The 26,800-nt window shown below is 42.3% G+C and overlaps 1 protein-coding gene across 11 annotated transcripts in view; it reads left to right on the top strand.

Moving 5' to 3' along the window:
* LOC105280729 (guanine nucleotide-releasing factor 2) overlaps positions 1–26,800 on the top strand; it is a 44,343-nt gene that overhangs the window by 11,287 nt on the left and 6,256 nt on the right. For 3 of the 11 annotated variants that reach the window (XM_011341467.2, XM_011341462.2, XM_020032105.2), the window contains 13 exons: positions 20,277–20,703; positions 20,957–21,181; positions 21,292–21,474; positions 21,561–21,868; positions 22,597–22,704; positions 23,280–23,599; positions 23,730–23,943; positions 24,288–24,311; positions 25,470–25,665; positions 25,796–26,051; positions 26,129–26,372; positions 26,518–26,532; positions 26,614–26,788. In XM_011341467.2, the coding sequence (XP_011339769.1) occupies positions 20,277–20,703; positions 20,957–21,181; positions 21,292–21,474; positions 21,561–21,868; positions 22,597–22,704; positions 23,280–23,599; positions 23,730–23,943; positions 24,288–24,311; positions 25,470–25,665; positions 25,796–26,051; positions 26,129–26,372; positions 26,518–26,532; positions 26,614–26,788 (2,695 nt within the window). Of the gene's footprint in view, positions 1–6,980; positions 8,873–20,276; positions 20,704–20,751; positions 20,887–20,956; positions 21,182–21,291; positions 21,475–21,560; positions 21,869–22,596; positions 22,705–23,279; positions 23,600–23,729; positions 23,944–24,287; positions 24,312–25,469; positions 25,666–25,795; positions 26,052–26,128; positions 26,373–26,517; positions 26,533–26,613; positions 26,789–26,800 lie in introns of those variants that run through there. The other 8 variants (XM_011341468.3, XM_011341463.3, XM_011341466.3 and 5 more) reach the window with 8 other exon arrangements.

The following is a 26,800-nucleotide window of genomic DNA, read 5'->3' on the forward strand; positions in this document are numbered from 1 at the left end:
CTACGCCCTGGAGGGTGCAAACCGCCACTTAATCAAGACGTTACACGAGAGTTCTCTCCTCGCACATAGGACCCTCGGGCACTCTTCCCCGTAGGGTCGATCACCCCTTTGGTCGAAATTTTTGAATCGATTCTTTGCGCGATTCTTTGTTGCATGTTGACTGTTAGAGCTGTCGTTCATTCAAACATTCAACAAAACATAACAAAAGGAAGAGTGGCATTATTTATGAAAGCGATATCAATGCTAAATCAGTTGCACTATCGCTGCATGAAACATACATATGAAATAACCGTTCGCGAACGAAACTATTAGAGATAATAGTATCGCAAAGTTTAACTATTTTTGATCGAATAAACATCACATCGTGCGGGTAAACTCTCCTGACTAACGCAGGAAGGAGAATTTCGTTACCGGTATGCAGTTTAATTGCTGATCCGATGAACGCAGACCGGGGTGGGTACACGACAACCAGATAAATACGCGCAGAGGGAACGGTTTACTCGTGTATTTGTAGAAACTTTCGCAATCAGCCTCACATGTGGAATTTTTGACAACTGAGGACGAATTGCCGAAATGAGTACTTTTATTAATATTAGCCAATGGTGCGTTGCATCGTGTGATATAAGTCGCACGTAGAAACACGGCAACGTGATTTTATCCGCGGAAGAAAATAATGGATTTAATGATGACACTTGGATATTGTTAATTCGTTACAAATCGAAGCGTATCGTGCAAGACGAATCGCAACGTTTTCACAAAACACACTTTTTACAGCACTTAGTTTCTCAAAATTAGATTTCCGGTTGATAAAACAAGTCAAAGAGAAGGAAGACACAGATAAATGAATACAGAAATCTCTTTGTATAATTCTGCTTGCGGAAAGAGACAAATAGCCACTTAAATTAAGATTAAAGTTAACCGAGCTGGATGAAACTGGCTATTAGGGAGGAAAAAAAAGAAAGTAAAGAAATAAGAGAAGAAAAGAAGTCGAAAGAAGGAGAGCCAGGGAATCGCATTTCTTAAGCAAGCGGAACGCGATGTACCAACTACTATTTTCTCAGCCTGTTAACGCGTGCTTTTCTTTCCTGAAAACATGATAAAACCTGGTGCATTTGGCGGGAGGTTGACACAGACGTGTTCCAAACTGGCATCCGTAAATTATTGGCACGATAGGATCGACGCTTTATCTCTTCAGGATCCGGGAACAAGATAGCAGATCGCGCGCGCACACGTGAGAATGACGATCGAAATCCGCCTTCGTGTCTGAAAGAGGGTAGCTTAGCACCGTCGTATCGCACCGATAGATTTCCACCGTGAAGAAGAGAATCTTTCGATATGGCGAAGCACATTCGTGTGGGTCCCTTTGGGAATGTCTAGCTTAGGGCGAGCATCGAAACGCACGAGGATATACGCATTCGACAGGACCGTCTGTCCTGTGAATCGCAGGGAGCGAGAAGGAAAGAGTTGAATTCGAGCTCCGTGGACTTGGTGTATACAGTGGCAGTTTGTGGATACGGAACGAGATGCATTCAATAGTCAAAGAAATGCAAAGTTCCTTGTCAAGGAGCGTGGCCGCGACGACGACGACGATGACGACGGAGGAAGAGAAGAAAAGAAGCATGGCGAAAATAAATGGAAAACGAGCCGGCTGCCACTCCCTTTCCATTCTTTTTCCCGGCACTTTCTTTCCTCCTGTCTCTTTCTCTTCCTCTCCGTGTGTCTTCCGCCGTTCGCCTTTCTTTCCGGACCGTCTGCTCACCCCGTTCGCGTTCCTTTCCCTCGTGTGTTCCTCCTCACGGCGGGTCGATCCCCATCCGTGCGAGAACTTCCGCTCAAGCTAGCTTTGCGGGAACGGATGCAGAACGCGATGCAGACGCTGATAGAGCGAGAGACGCGAGAAGCTTGAAAAGAATTCTGTCCACTGCAAAATTCCGCTCTCGTGTAACGCGGACCCCGCGAAATTTCCGTCTCGAAACACGCCGCTCCTCCGTGACGTCGGGACGTCTGGTGCAACAGTTGCGAAACGGAAAAATCGACATCCCTGGAACGGATGATATCTCATTAAACCGGCAAAGTTTTCTCTCTGGAGAGAAACAAGAGTGAGAGCAACCGATGTCTGATATACAAAGTCCGATGCTCGTTAACACGGAAAAGACGGAAAAGCGAAGGATGCGCTGCTATTCAAAACTTGAGATTTCAAAGCCGCTTGTTCCTGAATGAAACATGCCGGACGACGAGTGCCATGAGTATAAATGCAAAAAAAGTTGCACTTCGTTAGCACGCAGAGTCTCCACCGCACGCTAATGAGATTAATTATCGCGTCATAGGCGCAATACCTTACATGTGTCGCAGGAAGGCAATACGCTCGATAGAGGCAACGCAACGGCAGAATTATATGTAATAGCGATCGATTTATTAATTACTTTTTGTCTCTATTATTGCGATCGCGTTTAAATGCGTAATTCTCTTACATTTTATATCTTATACCTCTCTTTTATTATTGTATTATATGAACAATTCCCGTAATTAACTTATTGTCATTTTATTACTTTAAGAATTGAATTATTGATAGCGCTCTTTCTTTCTCTCTTTCTCCGAGCGACTAATTAAAAAATCGTCGCTTGAAAAATTTTCATCGACATGCAGACACTCTGAAAGTTAATTCAAGAGAGCACTCAGGGTGCTTCAAAAATGGATCCGACAGGAAAATTGCATCCTGGATCAAAGATTCCAAGATCGTGGTGTAACTTAAAGTAATCCAAGCAAGTTCAGGAGAACTCATTAAAGTTAAATTAACCGGGTGTGCACTTTCGACAGATTTAGGCCCAATTCCACCAACGTCGCTTAATTTTAACCGTAGTTTAACTCACTCTTTGTCTCTTTTTAAGGCAGGTAGTTAGAAAGAAACGAAGAGTGAGTTAAACTACGGTTAAAATTAAGCGACGTTGGTGGAATCGGGCATTAGCGAGTGCTTTTAACGTGAGTTTCGACAAGTAGCGCGCGTTTCGGGGGTGGTTTGCGATTAACGCGTGATGCGCGCAATATATGTCGGTTTTATCATCTTCATCGAATCCGAGCGGAATGAAAATTTTCCATGGCAACATTCAAGCTGGCCGGCAAACCAATCGGGTTTGCCCGTTCGTCTATGCAAATGGAAATGTTAATTCGGATCAATCAGATTTGTTTCCTCAGCGCGGCGCTGCGCCACTCGTGCAAACGACGCGCTGTACTCGACATTTAAACGTGACTGCAATCCAAAGTCGCTTCGTTACAAATTTCCTATAATCGAATGGGATGCCATGGTTTATCGGGAAATCAATAACGCACCGGCATAGCTCGTGGCATTCGCACGTGCACACTGATATTTATCCGCCATATGCGGCTCTCGCCCGATGGAATATTGCGCCATTGCGCCCCAGGCTCGCATTTGCTCATATTTATACGGTTATCAGTAATGACAGTGACCCCCAAACTGCGCTCGATCGTCCGCATGATTCGCATAATTTGCACGATTCACTCGCCCCGTTACGGCGCCGGCTATTATGACCGGCTCCGGCGCGAGATGAATGCTAATGAATCTTTCAATAAAGATCACGTCGTGGATTTCTTTCGTTGCGGAATTCCCGCTGTGCCTAAGGATCAACACGAAATTCGCGATATACTCTAATGATGGAGAGAACCGCGGAATGAGAGTGTGTTACTTGACACTGCGGCTTGTTATTTGCGAGATAAATAGGACAGAAGGTAGGAGGTAGATGCGTGATTTCCGGACGTGGTCAGGTGTCGGACTGACGAAGTACCGTCCGTCCGCTTGGAAGAACTCGCTAATTACGGTATGGTGTAGACGACGTATACATAGCGCAACAGCCAGATGCAATTTCAGAGAGCGTACCGGCGTACGCGGCCAGGATACCATTACCGAGGGATTGCACGCGGAAATGACTGGCAACAAGAGTCTGTGTCGTCGCATCCCGTAATACCAGAGACAACGTGCATTTCCCAGAGAGAGACATCGGTTAGCTCTCTCTCCTTTCACGCATTGTGTGTCTTGCATTCGCCCAACCACCGACGGTGGCAACGGTTGCACGCTGGCCACGTCTTCTCTCCTATTTTGCGATATCCTCACGAGCGGATTCCATTGTGCGCTGCAAAATCGCGTGTACGCTGGTTTAATGGTCGCTCTTGCATGAGACATCGAGATTGCCTCGTTATAGGTATTGTGGTGAATGAATATTGAAACACGCATCAGTTAAGAAATACCGCGCAATCACGCAAAAGTAGTTGCAGCGGGTTGATCAGGTGAGAGCCATAAGTTATTTAGCTGCGGCTACTTTCTATTTCAAAATTCCATTCAAAGGGACTCGCTGCAATGATATCCCGTTCAAGAATCTTGAAGATGGTTCCGAATAGAAAGGAAGGTCTATCGCCTATTGGTCTATTGGCATTAGTCAATTTCATTATTTTTCAAACGTACACTATATGAATATGGAGATTCGTCTATTGATACAATAATTTATCACGTGTATTAACATGATAAATTGATCAAAACGCAAATTGTTACATTTAATTTGTAAATCATGTCTCTTTGCAATGAAAATCGCGAGAATTGAATATCCAGGCTTTCTGCAGTGAATTTATTCTGAAGTGAATTAATGTAACATATCGTTCGTATACAAATACGACATATTTTCTTCACAACAAAACGTTGATGCATTAACTTATTGGAAGTTTATACAAAATATGCTTTACTATGTGAGATTTATTTATCTCCGTGTAGGTAATGTAAAATACTGTCCGACATTTTCGCCTGAGCGGCGCGTAATTTTGACGTTTGCTATTTTGCCTTTGATCATTTATGCTCACGTTTTCCGGTGCGCTCGGGCGACTGCAAACTTTATTTCGTTTGGGTGAAGCCGACGAAAGTTTTGACGCGACGACGCTCTGGAAACTTTATCGATATACCATCCCGCCGTCTTATCGAGCTTGCAGCTAGACGCGACAGTTGCCGAGGAAAATCTCTGTACTTACGAGTAAAAAAGAAACAGCTGGGGAAAGGAAGAAAAACGCAAGGACGATATCGCCTTACGTTGCACTTTTATCGGAAACGGATAATATTGCCTGTGACGTAGATAGAGAATAGAGCAGGATCATAGTTTTTGATATATTTTCGTCTGCTTTCTATTTTTTGGCTTTTCGTCCGGCTTCGATGTTCATTACGTCAATTTACGATGACATTTTTCTTCCCGAGTAACGAGTAAATCGTTATCTTTCTGCCCGCGAGCGTGGCGCGAACATTACGCAAGATTTTACTTCTGAAAGCTCGTGCTTCCTCTGCGTTCTAATTGCAATCGTTCGCTCACTCAACAATAGAGAAAGCACATTTTACGGCTCTCACAGACAAATTCTGCTTTTTTTTCTCTTTTTTCAGGAGATACTGAAAGAATCATAGAGCCGTTTGTACGGGATTAATTTTTTTAATAGTGGAGTACCTGGCAACGCGTATATCCCCGGGAATGTTCGCGATTATTTTCACATAATAGGGAGGATTCGGTATGAAAACCCTCGCAAACGTTGAAGATCAATGCCAAAAAATAATCAATATAATAATCCTCGGAATAATAAAACGTTTTAACGCATTGCCTGCGCACTGCAACTGTCCTATTGATCTTATTGTTAAAACCAGTCGGAACCAGTATTGTTCGAACTTTTTCGATTAAAACTTTCACGGTGTCGCGCTCTTTTTTTTCTTTCTCTGCGAAATACAAGTCGAACGATCATTTACGTTCTTCCTGTCGTTCACGATGAATCATGCGGAATTTGCAAAAGTGTCAAGCCGAGAATGTTTACCTTTTTTGATACGTGTATATCATTTATACATCTATATACAAAAATATTATAACCATTTTCATGGGATGCATTTTTTCTTTTGATTGAAGAGCGTAATGCATAAAACGATATCCATGCGATTGCCCGCGCCATTAGCTTTTTTATTTACTGTTATTAGTTTACATTGTAGATACATGTGCGTTTGGTGCATGTGTGTACGTGCAACGGGATACTGTATTCTCGTACCCTACATCGTTTACCGTTAATTGCGACCATGGAGAAAGCGCGCTATCCTGCCCCCATAAAATACGTTTATCACCCCTTAAAGTCGCGGCGCTACTACCTTTGTGGAATCCCATTAATACGCAAATTGCACCCACGAATTCTTTGCGCCTCCCTATGTCCGGTCGACACGCGCTATCAGCCGGTCGCTTAATTAAGAGCCAATTTTCCCTTAGTGCCAAATATCTTGCCGATTCAGCTGTGCATGCATAAAGAATGAGTTAAAGAAAAGCGCTGTGAGGCGAAACAATTTACCAAACAATAGAACGAGCAAAAATAACACGTTGTAATAAATATATGTTTTTTAATATCGGTTTGGGACAAGGCAAAAATTTGAGACATTTGTACAATTTAGATTGCTATAAAGTTAACGTATCTATATTGTAAGAAAAACGGACATATATATATATATATATATATATATCATAATTTATTTATTCTCCATCTAAAGTATAAGTACATTTAATTACAACTGCAAATTTGATTACCTGACTTTCCTGGAGAAGTTGTTAGTGTTGTGTGGTTCTGAACCGAGAGAAGGGAATATGCGTAACGATAGAGAGAAAGAAAGATTGGTCATTTCGTGGGTGACTTGTGTCCATCGTTCAGCGGAAAAAGGGAACAGTCCCGAAATTTCACGGCGCGGGCGCGTCATAAGACTTAAATCAGAAAGAGCTTGAAATCACGTTTTACGATCTTGGCTCGGCGCGACGTTTGCGTCCCGAATTTTACGATTGTGCCGGATTACGAAGCGGTTGGAGAAATAGCGTAAAAATGCTTGGAGAAGAGGAGAAAGATACGAAAGATGTGTTTTCGTTGTGTGGTGCAACGAGCCACGGTGCGGGTGGGCTGTCGACCACACAATTCGCCCGTCCGGTTCGGAATATCGCACGGCATCGTCGGCTGTTATCAACCATTCAATTGTTACTTTGCGGCTCGCCTATATGGCTGGATGCATCCGGATGCGAGTGCAATTTCGCGAAAGCTGTATTGATATAACAGATAAAACAGTAAACGGCCAAAGTTCCCGCCTCAAGTTGAAAGTTAAAGAGGAAACCCGAGACTCCACTGATTTACCTGACTCGGTGGAATTTTAATCACGGGCATAAAACAGGTGCACGAGTCATTTACACATTCACAAGTTATTTTTTCCTGCGTAAAGCAGTATTTTCAGCGTGCAATAATAATAAATACCACCGCCAAATTTCTTCAGAATACACCGCATCTGCACACGTTTCTTGAAAACCTGTTTTTCTGCCCACATACTGCGGGATATCGCGAAAACACTCAAAAGCGCGATTGCACGATCAGATGCCCTTTAATGGTGTGCTTGGAAAAAGCTCAAGCATTTTAACGGAATGTGAAAAGGTCTGAAGAAATTTCTCTCTTGATTCTTTTCAAAACACACAATGTGTGACAGACAGGTATAAAATATTGTATTTGACAAAAATCAGCTACGAATATATCAAGAGTAATTGTTCTCCAACGTCAGCCTGAACACGTTTTAAATTTCGACGGCTAGGAAGAAACGTAAAAAGTCACGTTCAAGAATCGAATGTCACGAAGGAGGAAAAAAAGGACGAGCGTCATGTTCTCGGTTTCTATCCTGCGAAACTGGAGAACCCGAGAAGTTGGTAAAACCGCGCTACCGCACTTTCTGGCGTCTCGCATCCTAAATAAAAGTCGGTAGTGCGACTTTCGGTCGTTAACTTTTAAGGATGACATAGTGACACACGCTCGCGCGCAGACACGAACTTTCTATAAATTTTCACCAACTTTTGCCGCTCCATTTGTTAGCCTCCGCCGTGCAACAGAGAATATCGATCGAATTGTTAGTGCACGTCGACGCAACTTTTTCCAGCACCTCGGCGATTATGATAATAGCGATGCGTTTTAGCGAGGGATACGCGAGACGACAGGCGAGTGTCATCAACATATATCAGGATATGCGCAAGGTAGAAAAATGAAGAGAACAGCGAGAGACCAAGACGAAATTTCCAAGAAATCTGCATCCAGATGAAAGATTAGAATTGATGGAACGTAATGATTTTGATCGATTGTTTATATTCCCAGGCGCAGTAACTTTGAAATTCTTATTCTCTTCCGCCGAATGGACTTCCTTTTAAATCCAGCACTGAAGAAAGGTGCGATATGCCGGCCAGTAATGCGAACGGGAAGACGAAAGAAAGAGAGAGAAAGAACGGAGACGAAGCGACCAACGTACAGGGCAAAAGTGCGAGAAAGCAAACGTCAAGGAGGAAGACGATGAACGTGGAAGAGGAATAGCACGTAGAACGACAGGCATGAGGATGGCAAGTGCGAGTGAGACGATGATGCGTGCGGCGGGGATCGCTCCCGAAGCTCGCCCGGCTCCCCAAGTTAGTTAGCAGTCGATGCGCGTACTCCACGCGGTCCGGACGTACGCAAGCTCCGTTCCTTCTCCGCCACGCTCAGTGCCGCTTTGTCAACGGCACGTCCAACGTTTAACGGAGGGAAATTGCGGTTTCCGTTCGGCAGTGAATTTCCTCGCCGAGCGGTTACACGCAGGTTGAGCGACCCGAATTTTTACGATTTCGATGTGACGAGGTTCGCTCGGTCCTGATTGGTTCTCCAAACCGTACGCGTCTTCGGATTGTCGGATCGTCTTGTTGGTAGCGCGAGAATGCGACCCGTTGAAGAGTCACAGTATACCTCGTAGAAGAGATCTCGTTGAAGAAGTGACGAGCGAACCGAAAGTCGTAACAGTTTCTACAAGAATTATAAGGTAAGAAACGTAACTTTTATTTTGAAGATTTCCAAAGACAGCTTTGGGCGACTCTCAAATGGATATAGGATGAGCCACATTTGTCGTTGCTGGTAAATTAATATTTGGATCAATTTTCCAAAGAATCATCAACGAGAGACCGTTCGCTGACATAGAATGTCTTATCTTGCTCTCTTAAGCAAATCAGGCAAATGATGCAAGGAATTATTACCATCGGATCTAACGACTCTCTCCTTACCTTAATTTCAAATTTTAGTAGCAACCATCTTAAATACCGGAGTGATATTAGGCAATAGGTGATATCCGGGATACTGGCGGCCGAATACTCCGTTTTAAGCTTCGGTCTGAATCAAAGTTGAGCATAGATCAATCGTAACCGGCCGGCGACGGGACAGGATGGCGTTTATTAATAACTTCATGACAGGAGTGACATGTGTGGAGACGCATGGTGCTCTCAAACGTTGCGCTGAGACCGCCTCGCGTTTTTCTGACATAACGATAAATCACGGTGATTCCTCGAAGCCGAGCTTGCTCGCCGTTTAATGAAGCTTTTCCGTTGATGCGATCACCCGTAGGTGAACCGTGAGTCACTTCCCGGGCGTGCGCTCGTCGTAATTCTCTGTCCAGGAATCGTCGTAGGAGACGCGAAAGGGACCGGTGACGAGGAGGCGGCACACCCGTCTTTTCTTGCGGAGAAAAGTTTGGCGTGTGCGTGCAATAAGGGAAAACCACGATGCGATATCGATCCTTCGTGTTTCAGAAGTTTCGCCGGGGTGATGTCACACTATATTCTCCACGCACGAGAAGCACATCTTTCGCGTATATACATCATGTGTATATTATACAATAAAGTCGAGAGCACAGAGACGGAATTCAGAGATGAGATCATTGCGAAGAGAGTGGGCGTCCTGACGATTCAACGAGCGGGATGGCGAAGGTTGCGCTTAAGTCATTGAGCGTGTTAACATTTTTATTTTTTTTTGTCATCTGCTGCGGCGGGTAATGGAAGTTTAAAATCGGGAATGATCGCACACCACGGTCTTCCTTATCGCAAGACGCGGATACCCGTTTCCGCGCGTCACGTTAGTGAAAACGATTTTTTCTTATCTGTACATTTGCATAATTCGCGTTAACGTGCACTAATTTGTGAGGATTAAATGGCGGGATTAAAAGACGCATTAAATGGCGACAAGCGCACCAAAAAAAAAAGCATTGCGGATCACCTCGATCTCGCCGGCGGCATTACGACCGTATCATCTACAATCTACATAATGGGAATCGGATGGATCGCGGATCGCTTCGCACGTCAAAAATGTAGGCGCTGACGTTGATGATGATGAAAGCGAGGCGTCGAAGCCATTGTCACGGGCATTCCAAGTTACGGCGCCGCTAATTAGCCTATTAGCTTACACTAAGTGAGGTTTGCGTCACGTTTGTTTGCGACAAAGAATAGGTTTCCTTGTGTATTACGCTGCCGCAAATTTGCGTGCTCGAGCGAATCTTGTCGCGTGTCAAAGCTTGATGTTATTTTCTCATTATCGAATTCCCGCTAAAATATTAGGCTTTACGTGGCAAATCATATTACGTATTATTCGCTGGAGCAATCTCTCCACTGCTACGCGTTTCTTGCAGTATAGTCTGCGTGAATTTAGTGTATAATCAGCAACAAAGTCATACATGAGCGCATCATGTCATTTAATATGGAGAATCATTTCGTGCATACAACTGAGAAACTAATCCGCTTACAGTATTCGATCACATCGTGGCATTACGCATATGGGATATAAAACGACATTGTCGGGAGGTGATAAATCTCATTATGATAAAACCGTCGCGGACTTTGCGTTAAACTGGAACATGCCGCGTATCGTGCAACGTGCCGATTAATTAAGCGAGACGATCAGATATGCAAATTTGCTGCCACCTCATTGAACGATCTCGATTGAACTAATGTTCAAAGTTGGCGCGTTAATACGCTCGGCGAATATGCCAAAACTTGGATCGTATCTTATCAGATGTTGTCGGCGCCTATAATTATTCCATTATTTCATTATTGCTTCATCGCGAGCGTAAGCTTACCCAAAAACGCTCGCTTTATCCACGCTGCACTTGCGCTGGATAACGGAAGCAGTTAATTAATAGGTTTATCAGATATGCAAATGAAAAAGTTTCGCTTTAAGTGAGAAAATTAATCCACGGGTTCTTCTCAATCTCTTTATACGCATAAAGCACGCGATGTCATGCCTCACATTGCTTAATTATACATTGCGGTAAGTAGGAATAACGTGCTGAGTTAACGTGCAGTTCTTGCAGTTTTTACTACTTGCAAATTACATGTTGCGACCACTTTGCACCTTGTTACATTGTTAAAAGTGTTGCTATTTTCAGACTATCAGATGTATTTTTGGAACTTTAAAGACCTTCTTCTGTTATCACTCTTGCAGAGTGATCCTTTCCCAAGTGCGTTTGCTGGCGACTAGCACTTTGGTTTGGTTTTCGTGTATGGGCGGACTCTCTCTTACACTCTCTTATGTCTAAACCACATGCTTCGCACACGTGTCACGTTATTATGTCAATCGTTAACACGTGCATAAATCCACGAAAGGCGAAGGAACGTTGGTATGCCAAGAGCGCAACAACGTCGCTGGATAAAGATAGACACCAGTCGCTAACGTAAATCGTCGTCGTCAGCTGAAAAATATTTCAAGATTTATCTCCGAGTAGAAACGCTGTTTCTCTTGAAATCACATTCGCGTAACGTCAGAATTTTCATCAAGCATTTCTTTCTTAACAATAATGGTTGTATAGCTGCATTGTACTTTTTTCTCACAAATATTTATCACGTTTATATCATCGGATATCTGAAAATTCAGCTCTTTTTATAAAAAACCCTTTATAGCCCTTTATAGAAGCCCATCCGACAAGAGGGCGGCGCTTTATAAAGTCTGGTCTTTTTATATAAGGGATTGATTTTACGAAGGTTCTGCGACATAAATATCTATAGACGTTGTGTATCTGTTATATTAAAATAATTCATGCTCATATTCTCCATTTTATTTATGTGGTATTTTCATGTGCGCGCAATATAACATAATGAAATTTAACCAGGTAATATTTGCAACATGATAATCGCTGCACAATCGTATGGACGATTATTTTGTCACATCCGGTCTGCATGTTGAAATATGAGCTACAGTGATGCTAGCATTTTCTCCGACGTTGCAACTATAGAATTTCCTACGTGCTTTCGAGTGTGATTGCGTACACCACTTTCACATATCACGTACGACGCGATTTAAAAGAGTTTAGCGATGTAAATCCGCACTTTCCGCAGACGAAGCTTACACGAACGTTTTACCTCTGTTACGCTCAAAGGATGCAGCACGTCGCGGCACAAGATGCCTATGTAAATTTGCTATTGTCATCAGTTTATATGCGTACACGCAATGTTGACTAACCGGAAGTCTCGTTGACTAGCTTTTTTTAAATGTAGATTTTATATAAAATAATTTGAATGAGAATATATACATACATACGCTACGTATATAACCGATACCGATATAATACGCGATCTCAGTAAGCGACTCAACTCGCAAGGAAAATTTTTCATTGTTTGCAACAAATACGACACTGCAGAGATCCGATATTACGAGAGACGAGAATATCTATTGACGATATTTGAAGGGAAGTAAACTTCTACTCATATCACGTGTCTTTATCTGGTCGCTTTTCGTTGGAGAGTATTCTCTTCCGCGACGAGGATCCACAAACATTGTATGGGAGGGTGCCGAGTTGAACCCTTAATGGATCTACTGTTTGCATCCTCGAGAGGAGTATCGGTGGATATTCTCCGTCTTGCAATCGCGTCGCGCTTCGAAAATCAATTCCATCGTATCGTGGGGTGCCTCCAACGCCCGCATTTTTGCGATTTGTCCGCAGAATCGGCTGCATCGCACAACCGATCGCTCCAGACCAGACGGCACCGGGTCTGATGTTTGCAAGAACCGTCAGCGATATTCGCCGAGTTTCATCAGAGATAGAATTTGCTCCGAGCAAAGAGTGTGCGCTTAAAGAGAGTTTAAATTACTAATTTGACGGATCGTTGCACCAGTGACATGTTTCGTGACATCGACATACACGTGTTCCGTTTAATCTCAGCTTGTAAAGTTGGCGGATTGAAAAATATTAATTGCCGGAAGGGATCGGTGTACGCATCCCGCGTATCTCGTTAAAATTCGCTTTGTTCTTGAATTATGATAATGTCCGTTGTGCGCGCCTCGTTACTAATCAGCGTAATTACCTCAAATATCCCCACGAGACATTTTGCATAAATTTCATCATGAAATGCTTGTTCGATGCGTCTCCTCTCTCCCTCACTCTCGGCTTTTATCTGTAACATAGCGTTATTATGAGAACTTGTAATTTGATTCTCTGCGACGGAACGAGTCCGACGCAAATGTTTGCTAGCTCGGTGCAAGTTCGTTTCGTAAAGTAAACTGATCTCGTTGCGCGCCGCATTAAAACTCTTCGTTTTCCGTTAGACAGTACTCGCAATTAATTTCGTGATAATGACTGTCGCGCTGCGAGTCTGCAAGCAAAGTCGGCTACCGTTATTTTTCTTTAATCATTCTTCCATTACTGGCTTCCTCGCGACCTCGAAATCAAGTACGCTCTGTCCGGATAATTGATGTTGCACTTGACGCCTTGAGCAAAATAAAAGTACCTGATTGAGCAAACGTATCCGCGATAATCAATAGCCGGTAACAAATATAATCAGAAAACTCGTCATAGAACATTAATTTAGAAAGTGGATTCGTTAGTTGATTTCTGCATCACTGCATACTACTTTCTACGAGGATCTTATTTTTCATGTGTCTTGTTTCGTATCAAGTGGGTGTTTTCTTTTCTAATCAAGAGATTATAAATCTAGTTACGTAACAAAGTCCAAGTCTATCCCATTCGGGATAGTGTATAACGGGCGCAGTGAACGTTAAACGTTAGTCGTGATTCTTATCAAGGGTCACATTTTTGTCGGCGTCTCCGGTAAATCTTGCAGGTTGAAGTCAGAGCCATTAAGGGGGTTGTGCAACCGAACATTCTCAATTCTCCCTCTTAATTCAGGAAACGACATTACTGCACCCCTGCTACCGACCGGTACCCACTAATGTCATCGTCGGACCATGAAATTCCCAACTGGAAACGGCCTTGCAGTATTCCATGGACGTTAAAGCTTCGTAATTGCATCGCTGCGAGCGAAATACGCGAAATGGTCGCATCGCTCGGGAAAGCTCGGCGATCAGGACGCATTTCCACGTTATCTTCTCGCGCTGTTGGCTTGCCAAATGTTAATTAACCGTGCGAAAGCAGCCGCGAAATTCGTAACCTACTTTGCGCACGAAATGTCTACGATTTTCGTTACGCGCGATGTAGCGAGAATGAGTTCCTGTTGACTTGAAAGTTTAATAAAGGCACACGATTCTGGCTAATGTGGCAGACACTTGAAAGTTGTAAGAGTATTTGCAGTTCAGTCGGACGTACGCTAAATGCGAGACAGCGAATTTAATAAGCATTACAAAAGTGGTATGAAAGAGACGAACAGCATTTCCTCTAGCTCCAGTTGTGCAAAATTGTATTCTGACGATGGCGCGTGACGTAATTGTTGTCAGACTGAGAAACCTCGTCTCCGTCCGAGCCTTTCACAGAGTTTCATCGTATTTTGGCTGTTAGTTTCGGCCTCGCTTACTAAATTTAGTTCGTTGTCCGAAGCCACCATCTTGGAATAATCCTCTTTCGGCGTTTAAGCTATTTCGAAAGCCCTTTAAGCTCTCGGGTACGCTCTTTCATATCCATCGTTGCTCTTCATGTCTCAAGGACCGGGTCTTTGAGTGTAGCATGATTCTGAGTACGTGATGAGCTTTCACGTTACTGCCTCGATATTTCCTGATGTTTGCTTCTTCTTGTGTCATCTAATAACGATCATCGATAATTTGAAGCGATTTTTTATAATTGTACATTTAACAGAATAGAATATAAAAAAGTCTATTATATCTTGTACTATCAATTGATATCGATTTATATAACATATATATATTTTTTGTTTTACAATTTTGTTTAAACGTATCATGTTCTCGTAGGAACATGGTTGCATCAAACTGTTTCCTTTCGGTACATAGCGCAACAGTGCTATATAGTACTGTAGGATTAACAGGCCGCCATGGGTGTTATTTTATCGGGGCGAAAATATCGGCTATGTACCGAAAGAAAGATCTCAACCTGTCTGACTCGTCCGCCGCATTTTTGGAAATCGAATGGTTTACAGTCCGTATATTGCGGAGCGGTGCAACAACCTCCCGGTTATTTCGGGGTGGGTCGTGTCATGGAACGTAGCCCGTGCGAACTCGCTACCACGGCTGTGAGACACGCGTGCGTCCCGGAAAATTAATTCGCTCGAGGCGCATGGACGCACGTACATGTACATGCGGACTGTTCTAATCGACCGGACGCAAAATCTGACTTTATGACGGAAGTGCGTTGGCTGTCGCAAATAACCGGATAGGTAACAAGTGCTCGCAGATTACACACGGGATTAATTAATGAATTTTAACATAAAACCTTAACAGGAATAAAAAGTTGACGCGAGGACGATTATACGAGTCAAATAAAAATGCACGTGAAAATTCTGTCGCTAAAGAATAAATAATTCCAAAATGTGTACATATATTGAGAGTTAAATGATATAATGAACTCTTCTATTTTATGTTACAGTTGACTTGAAGCGTATCCTGATTGTCCCATTAAGCAAGATCATTGCTATCCCTGTAGTACGTTTTGTGGGCGTGGAAATCAAAACCCACGATTACACACCATCCGTCAATAATCTAGAATCCATTAGCTTGCGCTGAGCCGCAACCGCCGCCGTTAACGAACTCGCAGATAATCAATTTTCGGCAGGCAATTATTAGCTTTACTCGAGCGAAGGGTCGTACGCGCGGGTGTGTCCGTCGCCCACGAAATCCTTTAATGCCAGCACTCCCGGATGGTTAATATCAATTTTTCTTTCCTCTTCGGGCCAACATGCAATATCAATTTTCTCCGCTTCTCCGCTGAAGAGTAGGATTTTCGTCCCTTATTATCGGCAGCAATCTCTCATCAAGTTCGATATTTTTCTCAATTCCTTCCTTGAAAATTACTCTCACGCGATTTTTAATATCTCACCGTCAGTTTCCCCGTTTCTGATGGATTACTGCTTCTTTGCGGTCTTTCTGATTCTGCACGCCATTCCGAGCTTACATTGTTGTAACTGACGTAACCGACGTAACAATCTCATTTTCGCAGATTCTCCTCTGAAAGTCCGAGTCCTCGTTTACAATTTAATAATTTGAATATGTAAATAGCGTTTCACGTTGTGCCGTTGTAAAAATGAACTATGCGAAAACTGATAAAAATTTCAACAGGTATTCATTGATTCAAGAACCGGAAATGGAATCGTCGGAACATTTGAGAGAGACGTACCATATAAAATTCACATTACATATACGCACAAAAAGATCCATTTATTCTCACACACGTAGCAAGAAAAAATTGTGTGTATGAGTGCGCTATGATAAATTTACGTACTTCAAAACCACCGTATGTCGGCGGACTCATCGTGGATGAGAAACGAAGAGTAAACGAGAGCCGTCTATGTAAATCCGCGAGATTTCCATAAAACAATTAAACCGAGTTTCTGTTGTTTACTGGTCTCGGTAATACCGTTCGTATAAATCCCATCTGGTGGAACTTACCATTGCATCACTGCCCACTATCGTGTATAAACGCTTGAAACGCGAATCTCGATGCTATTAGCGTTTGCACAAACATTATTAGCTCTCGTAACTGTTAATTAATTCGAATCCTGATCCGTGTCTCTCACAGCTCCGCCGTGTGTATATCGGATGTCGCGCATTTATTTCGTCTCGTGGACATAATTATATAATACCTGAGAGCACAAGCGCGCCGTAATGTTCCGCGTATGTTCTAAGATAATGGACTTTAAGCCTGACATATCCTAGGATTTCGGAGCTGAATTTGCATCCAGCAGAATGTAGATTAATCTGTGCGATTAGTTGAAAGCGTTTCGATTTACTGCTGTGATAAATGAAAAGGATTACTCGAACACGCGGTACGTAATGCAATTACGTGTTGAAGCTCGCCATAATTTATCTCGAATGATACATTTGGCACATTAATCACAATTTATCAAGAATGAAGTATCTAATCCCGACGATAATTCGATCGCATCGCCCTGCTCGCGTGCGTTACCCTCGGGTTACTCCACGCTGTTTTACGGAGGAACAACGAGGATCACACGACGCGATCGAATGAAATATTAATCGGTCGGTGGAGAATCAACTCGAGGGTGTCGAGGGAAATTATCCCAAGGGTGCGGCGGATGCACTCTTGGGCGCAAGGCGCATAATTAACGATACCCGGCTATCGAGACGGGGTTTTCATTAACGAGCTATGTGTTTCCACGTTGTGCACGTGGCGCGCGTATATTGTCGCGAACGATATTACGGTGTCTCTCTGCGGCCGTTATCGTGACGATGCAGCGGGCTCGAGAATAGCGTCGTTGCCCGCGATAACTTTCGCGTATGTCCCTTTAATCGTGCCGGGATGGTGACCATTTTCATCAGCAGAGTTCCTCACCGCGACCGAGCTACGAACATGATCGCGCATTAATGCGTACGCTTGGGAGATCGCACGTATATCTGAATCCCCCGATACCGCTCGTACATCACGGCAAAGCCCGCGGTCGCCGTGGCCGACCACCCTTGCATCCGAGACAGAATGCACCTGTTCGCAATTCTAATCGTAGCCGATCGCGCGTTTCGTGGGAGGGTGCTTTCCGCATTTTCCACGGCGGTGGCCCATGATGCATGCTGCGTGCGCGTGGGCGTTTCGCTTAGGCGCGTTTCGGGGTGGATTTACACCCCGCGCGAGCCACGCGCGTACGAGCACGCGGTGATCGATAAAGGGGTGGGCTTGGAGAGTCGGAAGGCACGGTGTGTCGAGCACTCGCGTATTACACAGCGTTAACCAGCCATTTACCCGTATCACGAGCGGAGAAAAATATCGCAGATATCACTGACATGAACTGTTGATGAAAGTTATCAAACGATTGCAGAATTGCTAATTTATTTTACTTACTTCTTGCAGGCATAATTTGCATCAACAGCGAAACGTTCGTATCATTTAGATTTATGCGAACGCGTCGTTTCGATCGTCATAAAGTTTCACGGGGCGCATATCTCCGCACTCCAAGCACGCTGATCACGTCCCATGGATTGCCGTATTTGCCATAGCACGAGAATCCGTTGTGTAACGAATCAACAGGATTTTGCTGGCAAATATTACGTTGTCAAATAAAGCAGTGCTTGCTGTCACGACAGCAGGTTTGCAATCTATCGGACAGATTAATTGGATATTAGATTACTCTTTAAACTCGCGTGTTAAATTTATCGGCCGTTTACACATATCTTGATGGATCGATCATAGATTCTTAATACAGGCTCGCGTACTGATCCGCGCGATCAAAATAATTCGGCGCATCGTGGTTTGTAAATAACCACCGCGTCTATTGTATCGCATTTCCCATATACACGTACATTCCCACGTACATAACAACGTGTGGGAATCGAACGTGGTTCGTGAATACAGTCAATCATGGCAATTTGCATCTCTCCTGTCTGCTGCGTGTTTTCCCTTCGTCCTCGTCCCTTCCCTTGTCCTCCGTGTATTCTCATCTCCATTATCTCTATCGGCCCGTCAAACCTTGTGCCTTTGGCGCGAATCGCGTTTGATTGAGATTTCGAGGTAGATTCGTGAATAGAACTTGATTTACCTACGTACGCATCGGCTGATCTCTCTCAGAAGGATCGCCAGCCAGCTAGTACGTTAAACTATCGCTGCATGCATATCGTATCGAGAAGCTCTCCAGTAAGTGAGAAAATTTCGATAAGTGACACTTTCATCGGTCGTTTTCAAGTCGCTTCGTCGAGATAGATAGGACTTTTATTATTATAAATATACGAGAGTTCGGCAACTTTCGGGAAAAATTTATGCGGCGTAATAAATTTCACGAAGTTCACTCTGACGATCTTTATCGCTTTCCATTACTTCTCGCGCCAGCTGAAATGGCTTTGCGGCCAGGGATATGCATCGCGATGCATCGCGATGCACGATGATAGCGTGAAGAAATATTGCTGTGATAAATTATTTAGTAAACTAGACGATCAATACAACGCGATAGCGATGTGTTTTGTATCAGTGAAGAAGTTTATCGAAACTTGACCGATTCGAATAATGAAACTGGAACAATCATTCGAATAAACGTATGTACGTATAATTTCGATCTGTAGAAGGCGCAATAAGGCGCAATAATCAACATCGTCTTCCTTTCTTCTCGTAATTTTAACGCAAGTTTGGTAAAATATTAGTAGTTGATCGTCCGCCAATAAATTGTCGCTTAATGCTCTAGTGGCTTGTTAAAAATGAGCTCCTAAGAAAAATTGGAAGCTTATATGTTACGGTCCTCGTAATACGTATCACCAGGGGCCATTATTGATTGTCGATTCACGGAGCAACGAATGGCTGGCGACGAAAAAAGCAAGACCGGTACCCCCTGTTCTTGGCGGGGAAATCGGAGGGGAAAAACGTTTCCCAGGTACTTGGAGATCCAGCTATAACACCGCAGACACATTACACGTCCAATGCACCGGCGCTCCGCCACCATTTTCGTTTTAATTCAAGTGCACGGCTGGCATTAGCACTATGTGGAAAAAGGTAGAACCGCTTCGCCTGGCGATGCGTGCACGTGTGCACCAGGCTGACGGTATAACAGCGCTAAAGTTCGATGTGCACGGACCCCCATATATCCAGAGAAATATTGCCTGCACATCGTTATTAAGACTCACGAACAAAACTTTCTTTTTTTCAAGCTATATCGCTTATGCCGTCTCATCCGCAGTTACATATATTCCGCCGAGGTACGGTAAACGCTCGTGAAAGCGTTTGCGTGCAGCTCTGTTACAATAAATTTCTCCGTTTGAAATTATTCTGGAAAAAGTAACAAGAGTTATTATTGGAGGGAAGCACGCGGATAATTAAAGCGGCAAAGATATTTAATTTCCTCGAAAAATGTTTAATTCAACGCATGAAATGCGATACGTAATGCGTCGTGTTTAAAATATCTCTGTGTGTGTTTCTTAAAATATTACATAGCCCGGTTAAAATCTGTTAGTCCAAGAATACAGAATCGCAAGTGAGATTTACAGGAACGCTATTAAACATGTGAAATTCAAGTAACAAACTAAAAGACGAATAATGCAACTTTTCGATTCTAATTGAACTTTTTTTATTGCAGAAGTCGAGGAGCGCTCCGGCGGGAAGGCGCGCGGCGGTAAACTAGCGCGTCGTGCGCGCTCCTTCAAGGAGGACTTTCTGGAGAAGCTCTCCCACATGCGTTCCCCTGGTAGCGGAAGTGGCGGCGGCGGTGGTGGCGGTGGCGGTGGAGGCAGCGGTGCGGCCACGAGGGCTGCCTCGCCCTCGTCACCGCGTACGCCGCGGGACAAAAACGCTTCAGGCTGTAACGACTCCGGCACCACTCTGGACAAGAATCCCCTGCGCGATCTGCACATCCACGTACGTCAGGTGCAGCTGGCACTGCTCCACTTCCGGGACGTCGTGTCTAAGAAGAAGCTCGAGATGCTGCCCGGGAACGGCACGATCGTCCTCGACACCATCACCACGATACATAACGCGTTAAAGTCTTACCTGCTTTATGAGAACAGGTGACTGTTAATTCCGCCGTGAAAACAGAGTTCTGATAATCGAATTAGCACATATATAGCTAGCGCATATATATATATATATATGCCAGCAATATAGAGTTGGAAAAACTTTTATTCAATGTGGACGTATACGTACCCGTCAACTAGTTTGACGGTAAACATCGATTTTAGAGGAAAAAGAGCGTAATTTCAATTTATACCGTAACATAAATTTACATTTTCGTGCTGATCCTATATTCCAGCATTGTTGCAGCTCTACGTTGGGATCCGCCACGAATCAGGTGTATCAGGCGTTAGCGCAATTGCTGAAACTCTGCGACGATGTGTTATTGCACGGTGATCAGTCATCCGCTTTGGACACCGAGAACGTGACGCACGTTATCGGACTGGTCGAAGAAGCGGTGAAAAATCTGGTGGCCCTGGCGCACGAAAAGATCGCTAACAAACAGAAACCGACGTCTGTTGCAAATAATAACAGGTAATTGTGCTGTAAAATATCTCATACGAAAAGAGGAAACAATCCTCGGCGTATCTTTATCTCGATACATCGTTGATCAATTTGCGTTATTATTTTTATATATATCACAGAACTTCCGGATATGGATCGGAATTAACTCAAAGAAACTCCCTGCCGGATATACCTCTGACACCGAGAGAACGGCAGATTTTGGAGCAAACGGCAGCGAGCAGCAGTTTGGTTCGCAGCTCGCATAGTTCCGAGTCGATCCTTCGGGATTCTAGTCCACCTCCGAAGCCTCCGCTGCCAGACAGGTAATACTCGTTTTGCTGCAAAAAGGAAAACGATAAATCACTTGTCGTTGAACGTGTTGAACGTACAAATGCTCGATCCCTTGTAGAACAAATATATGTTTGTCGGAGGAAAATAGCTCTTCTGGCACACCTCCTCCGTTACCGCCGAAGAGAAGAACGAGGACTCAACAACTCCTTGACGAGTCGGAGGGTCTTCTGGCATCTAGTCTTGATAGGGTATCCCTTCGAAGTCGATCCCCAGAGGATTCGTCGTCTCTTCTCAGCGCATCCGCGGGTAGTCTGGATTCAGCTCTGAATCATTCCCGAGACGAGGACGAGATTCGAGCTATAATGGGACCAAATGACGAGTCTTTGAATGATAGTATGGACCTAAGTCTCATGGCTACTATTCAAGGTAACAGTCGCATCTTCGATGCTATGCATGGAGAATTTTATTTTAAGAAAAGAAAAGAGGGCAGAGAGAAGAATTATATATTATATCTATTCATAATGTACTACCATTTATCAATTGTAGTGTTTCGCGATTATACTTTAGTTTCTATTACCGCGTGAATAGATTACGGAAAACAAAGTGAAGAGAGAATCGTTGCAATACATCGTACTTCCATTTATGTGTAAGATGAATGCTCCATGGTCAATGCTTACTCAGCACGTTAGTTTAGTAGTTCGCTAGTTTTACTTTTCACGTCAGTCTACAATTGAACGTTTGCCGGAGCTGTGCAAATGTGCTTCCATTGTTCATTAAGAAACTTCATTGACATTAAGGAAATATTACGATTGTTATGAATCCCGGCCCTTATTTTTCGTATCTTATAGTTAGCAATAAGTGTGTGAAATATGGAAGACATATAAAACTAAATGAAAACAATAAAGGTGTTTCAATAATTTTATATAATATTTGATATACGATGTATCGATTTCCTTTAGCTATGCATATAAAATGCTCGATGAGTAATATTTTTATAAAATATAATTTTTTGTCAGATGATAATCTTTCCTCGAAGGTTATTAATGCTAATTAATATTAAGCAGAATTATCTGAATTTGTCCAACATTTGATACATTGATGTTAGATAGTAGATTTATTACAAAGAAAATAATGTGTATTTTGCATCATCGTAGGCATGCAAGTCAATGGTAATTCAAACTGTAATTGCTGGGATGGTTCTGAAAGCAGCATACCAAGTACCATGTTGCTAGGCCAACAAACGCCTCAAGAAATGCTTAGTGGTACGTAATCGTTTGATCGTGTACGTAGATAAGTAATCTAATGCTGACAAAATTAATTATTGTGCAAAGTATTTTATTAACAATTTGTATCTATCATTTTATTTCACGAGTTAACAAAAATATTTAAAAGTTTTTTAATTATCTTGCTTATTGCTTTAATTACTTAATTTTCTTTTATGCATATAATAAAATATTTTTAAAACGTCTGAAAATGTTAAAAAAGGAAAGAGAAAATGCGAGATCTATAATTGCGCAAGCGTTTCTGAAATAGTCAGTGGAACGAGTTGCGTGGGTGTCGTGGACCTTCCGACTGCATGAATAAACAGTATCTTGTAGGTCTGCATTCAAGGCAGAGGCAAAATCAAGCAGTTTTCTTTTCATTTTCTATCATAGTGTTGTCTGTACTAGAAGTCTCATGTAAAATGTCGCATAGATCTACTTTTAGTTGGGAACACGTGAAAATGTTTTTCCGTAAGGAAATATTGACAAAACTTTTTGCTTATGATTTCTTAGTTTTCCTTTAAATTATTCCAATTAAATTTGTCTTACGTTATTTTACGTTACTTGTTTTACAGGTGTAGAAGGAAAAATGGAACGACTGTCCACTCAAACGCAAGAATCGGGATTTGTCTCTATGCATTCTCAAAGAAGTTCGTCTCAGAGTTATACCACCGGATCCAGTATGACATCCAAGAGGTCGTCGCAGCAGAGCAGCGTTAGTTATAATTCTCAATCATTTAGCAGCCAGCAACAGTCGTTTTCTCAAAGCAAATTATCATCGGACAGTAACGGCTCTATTTTTACACAAAAGACGATGACTAGTTCGAAAAGTACTATCAGCACAACAAATACATCCGGAAATGGGGACCCAGCTTTATTAGAGAAACTGGTAAATGTGGGTATTGTTACGTTTTTTTTATTTCCGTTTTACTTATTCTTTTCCTTTCGTATTGTTTTCTCCGATTTTCCTCAGCATTTTTAATCGTTTGATCGTCCGTAACGTGATATCTGTCATACGTACGTAGGAAATGGAATCAACAGTTGCGTCCGACACGAATGGCACGAACGTACCACCGGCATTACCAGAAAAGCGATCTAGACGAAGAAAGGAACGACAGCCATCGCAGTACGATAATGTTCCAGAGAACGAGCATCTATCCACGTGTACTCTGCATACCAGTAACGGCGACAGTCCGGATACCAACAAACCGCCTCCTTTGCCTTTAAAGAAACGTCATAGTAAGTAATCTTTGTAACGATTATCGATTATCGAAAGAAAAGCCAACGGGATATCTAATTGTGTTAATGCCGATGCTTTACTTTTCCATTATCGATTTTGAAACATGAATTTATAAAAAAAAAAACAGATTAATTACGCACATTAACAGAGATATTCCTTCAGAAACTAATATGGTAATCTTGCGAAACAAAATCATAACACGTTCTACGCGCTCTCTTATTTCGTACGATCTGTATAACTTTCTGTCGTCAACGTGCACATAGATATTAAATAAAATCATAGTTATTCCAAATTACTGTTTTGATAGTAGGTTAAAACTGATGCAATGTTTTGTATCCCCCAGTGTTCCAATCAGTGGCATATTCTGGTAAGTGGGATCCTGCCCACACAACTACCCCTCAGCAATCACTTTCACGCTAAGTTGATATCCTATGTTTCACATATTATATCCAGATTTTAATTCCAGGCTTCTTGCGGCATGTTTATTATTATTTTACACATTATTTATATTTTCTCTCTATTCGAGATATTTTTAAAATTATGATTTTGTCTGATATATTGAGCTTGAATTTTCAATAATAATTGCAGCTTAAAGATTTATCGCTTATTTTTAATTCGCATCATGGATACGAGGTTGCAGATATTAATGCTGAATATCATGTAACAATAATCGAAAAATCACATACACACATCATGTATGGCAATCGATTTAGTTATTTCATGTGACAATCTATTTCCATATTTATTCTATCTAAATCTAAAATCTTCACAATCACGATAAAAATTACATTTTACAATTCAGGAATTCGGGCATTAGTACAGATTCATCTTTTCCTGTATATAAAATACATAAACTTCTGCGAATTCTATATAATTTATTAACGTAAATGAAGGGAATCAATTCTTGCACACTTACGTACGTGGGCGTCATAATCTTTTTTTAATTAATGTGACCTTTTCCATTAATAGTCACTTAACGGTTACGTGCCATCAGTTGTTAAACAGGGAGCTAGAGCTTAGTTTCTCTCTTCGCGCGTAGACGAGCGGACGAAAGTAAAAGTAAAGTCGTTGAAAATATGAAACCTTCTTAACTTCTTAGACGTGACACTTTAAATGAAGCCCGCAATTACTGCAGTGCTTACTCCTATTGTGCAATAGCTCAGTTGTTGAAGCGTAAGACTCACAGCAAGATAGGGAAAATGCTGTTTAAAAGATTCCACTCTTACACCAGTGAGTTTAACATTTTCACTTACATACGTCGCTTATCAAAATAATAATAATAATAATAATAATAATAATAATAACGAAACGGCGATCTGTGCTTGTGCATCAGTGTTTTCCACGCGATCCACACACCATGTGCTTTAATATCTTATTGCAGCATACATCGTGCTTGCATTCGTCGACTGTATATTACGCCATTAAGAAGTAATTTTTTTATACAGAATAATTTACAATAACAAAACATTCTCTTTTCCCATTGTTACGAAATTCACATTAATCCATATACTTGTATGCATTTCAGTCATGGCGTACATGGAGATGTTCGGAAACTGCTCCCACAGTAATAATGATTTCATCTCCGGTCTCGGCACTCGTCATTCTGTAGCAGCCTATAATTCGATGCAAGCGGAATGGCAGCAGCACGAGATGTCCCTTACCACTACCCAATCGTGTTCCTTCATGGCGCACACCATAACCGCTCTACGTGATAGCTCAAGGTATGTAAAATCGTATGATCGATATATCTTATACATTCTCGTCGTTCTCGTCTTGCATCAATTATACGATTTAGCGAGTAACATTAGTAAAAGAAGAGAAGATTAATCAAGATTTACATTCCTTTTGCAGCCTTTCTACAACCACAGCCCCCACTCTAGTAGAAGTAACAAATAATTCTAGTCTGCCCCCGGCATTACCACCAAAGAGATCTCGTTCCATCAAATCAAATGCCACACCTCCGCCGATATCGCCGAAACCCACAATCAGCATGCAGAGTATTCATAATTCGGATCCGCTTGTGACATCGACACCGGCGAAACCAGCAGAGGAGCCAGCATGCACGCACGAAAAGAAAGACGTTACACCTTCCACTCCAGTCAAACTGGTGCGTATCGATATAATAAAACAATTTCATCGTGTTATTACAACAACGCGATGAAATAAAATAATGTTTTATTTCAGAATAATAATGTTATCGTGGACACAGTGCTACCATCGTCGAGACCCGCTAGTAACGCGCTTTCCTCCATATCAGTTGATGAAAATACTCTTGAATTAAGGGATATCGATCAGGATGATAGCATATTGGATGAGTTAGACATTAATAAACACTTGGTATTGAAAAAACCAGATGAGGAGGGTCCAGATATACGCGGTGGACATCCGGATGCGCTATTAATTCATGCCACAAAAGCTAACAAACATGGTAAATATCTTTCTTTTTTCGGTTAATTGAACATGAAATAATTGATTGCAGTTTAATGTTATAAAAGTTAAATTAATTTCTAACATACTAATTTTTTTATTGTAATATTCATCACATACTATGTATATATTTTTGTGCTGCGTAGATGAAAAGGAATCAGGTAATGAGGTGTAACATTTTCAACGATAGAGACTATTTCAAGTGTGTGGATTAAATCTGAAGAGAAATCAATTTTTTGCAGACTTTCTGTATCAAGAAGCGTTTTTAACGACGTACAGAACGTTCATACAGCCGCTAGAGTTAATTCGGAAACTACACAGGCGTCATCAACGTTTCTCATGTTCTCCGGACGTTGTGAAGCAAAGGGCAGCGCGAGAAGCGTTTTCTTTATTAGTTCGAGTCGTTAGTGATTTAACGTAAGTATTCTT

This window comes from Ooceraea biroi, chromosome 8, assembly GCF_003672135.1.
Source record: "Ooceraea biroi isolate clonal line C1 chromosome 8, Obir_v5.4, whole genome shotgun sequence".
In the NCBI taxonomy this organism is placed as follows: domain Eukaryota; kingdom Metazoa; phylum Arthropoda; class Insecta; order Hymenoptera; family Formicidae; genus Ooceraea; species Ooceraea biroi.